General features: G+C 52.2%; 1 protein-coding gene across 1 annotated transcript in view; it reads left to right on the top strand.

Annotated features, from left to right (window-relative positions):
* Nucleotides 1-4,240: 4,240 nt before the first annotated feature.
* The window catches only part of Uroc1 (urocanate hydratase 1), a 29,256-nt gene continuing 24,388 nt past the window's right edge, over nucleotides 4,241-9,108 (top strand). The window contains exons 1-3 of the mRNA XM_051154899.1: nucleotides 4,241-4,412; nucleotides 7,507-7,637; nucleotides 8,627-8,720. Coding sequence (XP_051010856.1) covers nucleotides 4,287-4,412; nucleotides 7,507-7,637; nucleotides 8,627-8,720 — 351 coding nt within the window. The 5' untranslated portion in view covers nucleotides 4,241-4,286. The remainder of the gene's footprint in view (nucleotides 4,413-7,506; nucleotides 7,638-8,626; nucleotides 8,721-9,108) is intronic.

Consider the following 9,108-nt stretch of genomic DNA (forward strand, 5'->3'; position numbering starts at 1 on the left):
TGGCTGCTTGCCCGGGGGCCTGGAATCTCGGGACCATCCCTATAGACACCATGGCTGTGTGTCCTGTCTCTGACCTGGAACCACTGGGCTCCAGTGACAGGGATGAATGCCAGCCTCGCACAGAGACATGCCTGAGAAAGTGAGGAGCTGATTTAATTCTGTCTCTACGTGTTAAAGGAACAATACGGAGTACAGGGAACCATGGAGCCATCCTGGCCTGGCTGCCTTGAGAGGCATGCGCCATAGGTTCTTCAGGGTAGAGCCCATGGCTCCTAAGGCACAAAGTGCCTTTCAGTTCCTGAGAGACAAATGCACTCCCTCAGGCAGTGAGGCCTTCAGGCTTCTTTGTGTTTCTCTGTAGGTTCTCTTAGAAAGTTGAGGAAGCATGGAAGCTTGACAGGACAATCAGTCTTAGACAGTAAGCTTGTGTTTGTGTGCCCTGCATAGCTTGCAAATGATTGTATCCTGGTCAGCTACAGCTTTATTAGTCCTGACAATTGCCACTATATTCTGTTTCTGATAAAGGTATAAAAAAAGTCTGATTGCTCTCAATAAAATTGCCACTGCTTAAGTTTTGCTGTGGACCCTCCAACTGGCCTGATTTAATCCCTGTGGCTATATTAGGTGACCTTAGCTTGGTAACTAAGTGTAGATACTTACAATGGAGGCTCTGGGGTGGGTTCTAGTGGAGGGGTGAAGTGAGGTGGGTTCTAGTGGAGGGGCGAAGTGAGGTGGGTTCTAGTGGAGGGGTGAAGTGAGGTGGGTTCTAGTGGAGGGGTGAAGTGAGGTGGGTTCTAGTGGAGGGGTGAGGTGAGATGGGTGCTAGTGGAGGGTGAGATGAGGTGGGTGCTAGTGGAGGGTGAGGTGAGGTGGGTGCTAGTGGAGAGTGAGGTGGGTTCCAGTGGAGGGGTGAAGTGAGATAGGTTCTAGTGGAGGGGTAAAGTGAGGTGGGTTCTAGTGGAGGGTGAGGTGAGGTGGGTTCTAGTGGAGGGGTGAAGTGAGGTGGGTTCTAGTGGAGGGGTGAAGTGAGGTGGGTGCTAGTGGAGGGGTGAGGTGAGGTGGGTTCTAGTGAAGGGGTGAGGTGAGGTGGATTCTAGTGGAGGGGTGAGGTGAGGTGGGTTCTAGTGGAGGGGTGAGGTGAGGTGGGTGCTAGTGGAAGGGTGAGGTGAGGTGGGTGCTAGTGGAGGGGTAAAGTGAGAGGCAGAGCAGCTCCTCAGAGCCTCCAGTGAGTGTGTCTAAACACTGGAAATTTAACAGCTGAGATATCTGGGTGGCTGTACCTCTCAGCTTCTGTGGTGGTCAGGAGGAAGTGCGGCTAGCAAGTAGCCAAAGATGCATCTGGAGATGAAGTTCTTTAGTGCAGGTATCAGTGCAAGGTATTGGTATGTTAGGGTCACCCCTTGGTGTTCATAGCACCGGAACCGCAGATACCACAGGCCCCAGGTGCTCACTTCCCTTACATGTTATAAAGCAGTATTTAAGCTGTGAAGTCACCTCCCCTTTGCCGTCAGTCACCCCTGGGTGCTATATGATGCCTAATGCAGTGTCATTGCTGTGTAGATAGACTTCACACTGTATCGCTGGAGGGCACATAGTCAGGATAAACATAGATACAAGTTCATACAGGTGCAATTTAAAAAAAAATCTTCAGATGTGGATCCTGACGGCCAACCATCCTTTCACTGCCAGAGGCCTAGAGAGGCCAAGACGCTTGCCCAACGGCACACAGCTGGTAAGTAGGGTAGTTAGGGTTCAAGCCTTACACACTGCGTGTTTAGCCTATGTGGACCCCTCGTTCTTTTAAAATGTGTACGGTGTTTGTTTTCTGACTTAAATAGCTTATCCTAGGATGAGATTCACATGCAGCCATTGTGAGGTGGCACAGGTACCCCATGCACCCTTTTGTCTCCCCAGTGGCGACGTCTTGAACATTCCAGGTAGAATGCTAACCTTGAGGCCGCCCACTCTCTTCTTGGGGGAGAATACTAAAAATGCTTCAGTTGGTTACAAACATTGAAAAAGATTTCACAAGACAGTTGGGGGTTCCATGAAGACGGATTATTGAGAGGTTCTTTTAGGGGAAAGGGAATCCAAGCAGGGAAGAGTCCGGCCAGCCAGGCACAATGGAACACCCTAGATGAAGGCCTGCTAGGACCAAGAGACAGTGGATTGCCACTCATAAGGCTGTTTCTACCACCCCAATGCACCCCAAGGGCCAAGGGAGTTGGCGTTTCTCCAACTCTGCAGCCTTCCTCTGCCAGATGAAGGAAGCCGGAAGCGCTCTAGCCACCAGCGAACAGAGAAAAAGAAGCATGCACAGTCTTCTGATGTTGGGTCCCCTTAGTGCTGAGACTCTCAGAAGGGGCCACTGAGGGAGTCCTACCTCAGTCTGGTACAAGGCGGTGCTCGGCCACCTCAGCTCGTAAGACCAGAAGGCTAGGTGAAAGCTGGGAGACTTCTCTGTGGGGGAAACTAGGAATGTCAGGAAGAGGCACTAGGGGCCATAGCTTGAAAAAGACTTTTCTCAGTCTCAGGCTCTGAGAGTGCGAGGTTTTCTCCTCACACACACGCCCATCCAGTTCCCAATAAAACACCAGCAGGCGGCTGCTGGAGCCCACAGCTAGGGGCTCGGTCTCCAGAGCTGCCCCACTTTAGATGCTAGTCACTAGCAAGGCAGTGGCTTGTACTTTATAAGTAGTGGGGTCCCCATGGCCCGCTCCACTCCTCAGGTTGGATTAATTTGTATTAAAATGCCCTGTGATTGAAGCTCAAGGGCAGACACACCGACTAGCACACATCCCCAGAACCAAACAAAGGCAAACTAGTCAGAACCGGCGGAACTTGGGGTAGCGATGCCACGTTATTCTCACTTGTACCACAAAGGCTTCAGGTGTTAGCCAGGCAAAAGGCATCCAGGGGGAGATGTGAGAGATGCAGACCCCTTCCCAGACCTCTTGGTGCTGTGGGGGGTCTCCGGTGTTCTTGATAGGAGCCCTGCGAATCCTTCCTTAGGGACTTTGTGGGACTTTATGCAGTCCTGACCAGTGGAAATGGCCAATGGCGATCAATCCCACCTCCTCCCTCCACCTCCTCCCCCCCACTTCCCTGCGGTTCAGGAGTAGACAGTTTTACTGGAAAACAAGTGACTCCTGGGGCTATTCAGGAGCCACAAGGCCCAACTAGAATACAAAATACTTTCACCACCCTGAAATGCCACAAGATTTGTGACCTAGAAGTCAGAGACGGAGCACTAGGGACAAGGGTCCCCTGGTGTCCCCAGCCCCAAGGCTTCAGACAGAAGCCACTCTATTTTTCCCATTGTGCTATGCCACATCTTGTTAACACCTTCCCCGCACTCCCTCCTGGATCGTGGTCTCTTAAGAGCAGAAGCCATTTCAGGGGTGTCTTCATCCAAATGCGAGGCTCCAGGGCTCCAGTCTGGATTTAACTCATGACTAGCTATAGAACTTCAGGAAGTCTCTTTGCCTCTCTGACCTCAGTTTCCTTATCAGGGACATGGGACTTGAGTTCTGAGGACCACTGCAAGTGTCAGCTACCTCACGCACTGCTCAAACGGACCAGTGGGTCACCTTGGCACTCCACAGAAAGCCTGGTGACATGACCTTTTTCTGCAGAGGGAGGAGTTGGTCACCACCCACCTGTGTATACAGGGACAGGACAAAGGCCACACACACAGCTGGCCAGGAATGATCACTTATCAGGACCACTGAGAGTCAATGGAGGGCCCTTCCTGGCAGGAGGAAGAATAGTGACAGCCAGCACTGGCCTCTGGTCCTAGGAAGGTTGAGGATAGCTTTTTTCCCCCGGAACTGTTCATGATTGGGGTGCTGAGGTTCTGGGGAGCTGCTACTACACCTATCATCTGGTCCCTCCCTGCTCACGTGTCAGGGAAACCGAGTACAAGGGACTTGCTTCTGTAGAGTTTGAGCCAGGTACAATGTCACATGACTTTCCATCATCAACATACATATTCCAACATTGTTACCTTTTGGACACCTTCTAAAACTGAGAAATCCTCAATCTCAGAGCCCACCAGCACTGCAAACTCATACCCATCTAACCTGAGTCAACCTGAGGCAGCTTCTCCTCCCACAAGCAACACTTGGGCAGCCTGCCTACTAGCCAGTGATCCAAATGACCTGCCCCTTATGCCCTCCCTGGGCCCAATGAGGGGCTGGAGGAGGTGGCCCCGGGGTTGTCCCCTCCCTGCTTGCTCCTGACTGCCCAGTCAGTTCATACTTGCCTCCACCTCAGTTTCTGCAGACATGTCCAGCCTCCAGGAGCTGTGCTCTGGCCTGCCTCTACGACCCCTCCCTGAGAACCGGGGGCGCTGGGCTGGGGTACCACATGCACCGGTCAGGACTCCCAACCTCAGCCCTGAAGAAGAGCAGGTAATAACCAATACCCAGTCCTCTGGGGCTCTGGGGCCTTCTAGGGCTTTTTAGGAGGTGAAGGTGGCTAGATATGCCTCCTTCTTTCCATGTGTCAGCTGCCCCTGACCCTACCAATTCCCAGGAAAGGGTGAGGAGATGTGTCGATGTCTGTCATCTGAAATTCTTCAGGTGATGGCACCTTGGAGTTACCTTAGGCTCAGAATTGGGGTTCCCACTTCCGGATGAGGACATTGGGGCTCAAGGTCACCCAAACAGTACAAGGTGGGGCTGTGGTCACCTCTAGTGAGGAACAGGAAGAGGCAGGGTGTGAAGTGGCCCTCGTTCAGCAGCTGCACATGAACCTTGCCCTGCCGCAAACACAGAGTGACTCTTCTGTCCTCTGCAACAGTTTTTCTTTGTCCCTCGTCCCAAACCACCTAGTGACTTTGGCTGTGCAGCTTCCATTGAGGACCCTGAGAGAGATGGCAGTTCAGATAGCCCCTCGCTCGCCTGGTGGCTTCCTCCGCCCAAAGGATTTCTCCTCAAGAACTTTCCAAGCTGCCTGCCAGAGGGAAGCAAGTCCCTGAGCCGTGGGGAGCTGCTTTTCTGAAAGACACAGAAGTATGAAGGCTGAACGAGGAATCCCACCCCAACCCCCAACATCCCCCCAGAGACTGCAGTCCTGGGGAAGACCACCCCTCAGCTTTTCCCAAGCTACCCACAGGCAGTGAGCATGCATAGGAGCTCCTGGGGTAGAATACTGGTGGGCAGGAGCTGGGAATAAGAGCAACAAAGAAGATGACTGGGGGTCCTAGAAAGTGTGGTAGTGCCAGGCAAGGCAGGGCTGGTGCTGGAGAGAGGGAAGACAGGGTGGCAGGGTGCACCTTGTCTTTTCACTTGACCTATCTGGTTTTGCTGAGCTCATATCTCTGCTGTGGTCAGTGTTCTTCCTCCTTGGTCGCCTCTCTCCTAGGCACCAGTGCCTGGACGCTCAGCCACGGAAATGGGAAGGTCCTGCTGCCTGTGAGCCGCTGCTGACACCCCTGTGGCTGGGTGATAGTGACCAGCCTCCCATAGTGTTTTGTGGTGACAGGAGGGCAGCCAGGGACGGAGGGTCCGGGCCGCTTCAGTTTCATTCCCGTGTGTCATCAAGTGTTTGAAAGATGCAGCATCCTCAATGGAGAGGTGATTGCAGATCGGAGAGTTAAGAGTTGGGAAGGGCTAAGTCTTTCCTCTAGGGATGGAACCCCAAAACCCAGCGAGAGCTTCTTTTGCATTGGCTTGCTCTCCATGAGGCACGTGCGCCTGCGCGCGCGCATGTGTGTGTGTGTGTGTGTGTGTGTGTGTGTGATGTATGTGTCTGTGTACACATATGTGAGTGTCAGTGCACTTGCATGAGCACACACATGTGTATGTGTGGGTCCCTGTATGTGTGCATGTATGTTCAGGTGTGCATTCTTTGAGTTTCTCCCTCATTTCCATTACTACATACTATTCCTTCTTTCATTGTTTGGGTGGACCGGGCGCTTCGTTCCTTGCTTCTCTTTGGCAGCTGTCTATTTAAGTGGAGAGTGCCACCTCTTACACTTTAGTCCAAGCACACTCAGCACAGGCTTGTTCAGCCTTCACGGTGTGCCTCACAACACAAGCAGCTTTGCTGTTAGAAGCGCTCTCCCCTATGTGCACACACCTCAGTCACCTGTTCCCCCAAGTCTTACCTCATCCGTTGCACTGTGTGGTGTCCTTCACTATCCTTGCCCTGAATGCCTGTCTCTATCAACACACTGTCCTGAGAACCCTTGGGCCTGCAAGCCCGTCTCTGCCAACACACTGATCTTGAGCTTGAGGCTGGGGGCTCTCTTGGGGTGGTCTCCAGGATCTGGCAACACCAGCATGTGCTCACCGAATGCATGGACAAGAACATTGGCTAAAAAGCCAACCCCCTCCCCATCCTACAAGGCACATAGGGGGACTTTTGTTCAGAGATGCATGTGGCAGCTTGGACAAGGATTTTAGAAGAGAAAGAAGGGCCATTTTGTGACCAGAGAAACGGTGCATGGAAAGGCACAGATGAGCCTTCCAAACTGTGCAAAGTAGAGGAGACTGCATGCAAGTAGAAGTGGGAGCAGAGCTTGGGGCACCAGATGCAGCATGACTGGAGAAGAACCAGAATGCCAAGGCCACTGTGGGTGTCACAGGATAGGCAGTGGGGAATCTGTGAAGGTTTTTGAATAGGGGCGTGGCTTGGGTGCTTAACAAGACTCCTCCCTTGCCAGGATTGAAGAAGCATTTTTGTAGAGACCTCAGGCAGCACAGGGCATGGCAGAGGTCCATGAGTGTAGGAGGTGACAGTTCTGTGATCTGGCATTCACAGGGTCCGCAGGTGAGCCCAACATCGTACTAACGCCGTCAGTTCATTAGTGCCTAGAAAGTGGGTTCTACTGTCACCCCACCTTACAGACAAGGACAGTAAAGGAAAAAGCAGAGCACACAGATGCTGCGAGGAAAAATCCTCTTTACATACAGCTGTATTTCTAACAACACTGCCTCTTCAAATCTACATCTTGCCAGTCCTCACATCTCCTCTGGTATTAACCATCCGTTGCCTCTTACAAGGCCCTTCATGACTATGGGACTTTCCACTTGGAGATCCCAGAACAGCCTGAAGATCCTAACCAGGTTATTTGTGCAAAGTGCCTTCACCTTGTAAGGCAACATGCAGGTTTGTGGATGAGAACATGGGTGTGGCGGCGTCATTACAGTGGCTACCGTATCAGCTATGCGCACTGCCCAGGTTTGCCCATGCCAGAACGCAGCCTCTGTAGCATTTGCTAAGCTACGTGCCTCTCTGGACTTACAGTAGCTTCTGCTTTCTTCCTCTGAGCCTGTAGGCCCCGGTGCAAATGGGGCCAAAAAAGAGAGAGCTTGAGGTCGGCCTTCAAAAAAAGGGCCCAGTGGCCACCAGGGAAGGTTCTCCAGAAAACAAAGCAGATGTTCTCAGAGTGGTTCAGCCAGTTTCTGAGCGGAACAGAGGCAATCTAGGTGGAGAGGGAAGAGGGTGTGCATAGAGGGCCCCAGGGCTCTTACCCAACTTGCCCCCTCCCCTCCCCAGCTGGCACTGAAGAATGCCTTGCGCTACTTCCCACCTGATGCCCAGAAGCTGTTGGCCCTGGAGTTTGCCCAGGAGCTACGGCAGTTTGGACACATCTACATGTACCGATTCTGCCCCAGCATTAAGATGAGGTGAGCCCTCATGGATTTGGCTTCAAACAAGGCTGCGCAGAAGTCAGGAGCTTCGGGGCATCCATGACAAAAAGGGGAGGCCAGTCTGTCTGAGTTGGGGGGAACCTATGGAGGTGGCACAGTGAATTGACACCTCGTGCAGAGAAAGTAGCTAGTAGGGTGTCTCTTGGGGGGTTCTGAAGCTGACTTGCTTGGCCAGAAGTTGGGGTCCTAACCAGCTAGGTCTCTGCCCTGCACCCCACCCCTGTCCTGCAGTCAGTCGTGTGTGGCTTTGGAGCGTCATGTTGCTCAACCTCTCTGGGACACTGTGTCTTTGGCTTTGCAAGGAGAGCTGGTGAGAGTGAGATAGGGTGGGGAGTGGCTGTGGGTGACTTCAAACCTGTCATGGTCTTCACTGAAGTTCTCACACTGTGCCACACAGCACCATGAGAAGCTGTGTGACTGTGCAGTAATGCCGGGCCTCACTGGACTTAGGGCTCGGCTGCCCTGGGCGAAAGCTGAGAATCTACATTTTGGGTGCTGCAGGTCCTGTGATAAAGAATCATTGTCCTGAACATGCCAAAACTCCAGACTGTCCTAAACAGCCTGGGATGCGACAGGAGCCACTACCCTTGTCTCCCTCTCTACTTGTTGCCACCTAGCATGGAATCGATGCCCCGTGGTATTTGATGAGTAAATGTAAGAACAAATGTTAAACTGCCCAAAGACAGAGGGCTCTGGAAAGCAGCCATCAGCTCTCCTTGCAGTCTGCTTCCTCCCAGGTTTGAAGTAGAGAGAGACAGTGACTAAGGTGGGCTGGACTTCCTGCTCTGGGCATGTGGGGACTCTGGCTGCTTAGCAGCTGGTGGCTCTGGTGCTCCACTTCACCCTGTGCTTCTAAAGACTTCCCTCCAGTGCTTGTCAGCTCGGCCAGGGCAGACTCAGGATCTTGGTGGGACAGGAGGCCTGAGGGTTCCCTGGTTATGCCATGGCTGGCCTTTCTCTTGCAGAGCCTACCCAATCGAGCAGTACCCAAGCCAGACACGGGCCGCTGCAGCCATCATGCACATGATCATGAACAACCTGGATCCTGCTGTAGCCCAGGTGATGAATGGCAGGGAACTGAGGCCAGCAAAGTCCAGAGAAACATGGCCTGAGATCCTGAGTAAGGCTATTTAAGCCTTTAATGCTCTTACAAAGCTGGCGTCAGAACAGATAGTTCTCTGAGGCTATAGCGCAGAATCAAAGCAGGAAACAAATAAAATATAAACTAACAAGAATATGTAACAATATAGTTACATAAATGCACCTATGATTTTAGCTTTCCAATAGCCACCTGAAAATAAAGATTTAATATTTTATCATCCTGTGTCTTAACATATTAATGAGATCCCTTATGTTCTTCTTTTTACGTGGAATCTTGACATGGAGGATGCATTTCACATGGACAGCCATGCTCTGTAGCCCACATGGTTGGTGGCTGCTACATGCC

Source organism: Acomys russatus, chromosome 13, assembly GCF_903995435.1.
Source record: "Acomys russatus chromosome 13, mAcoRus1.1, whole genome shotgun sequence".
NCBI lineage: Eukaryota > Metazoa > Chordata > Mammalia > Rodentia > Muridae > Acomys > Acomys russatus.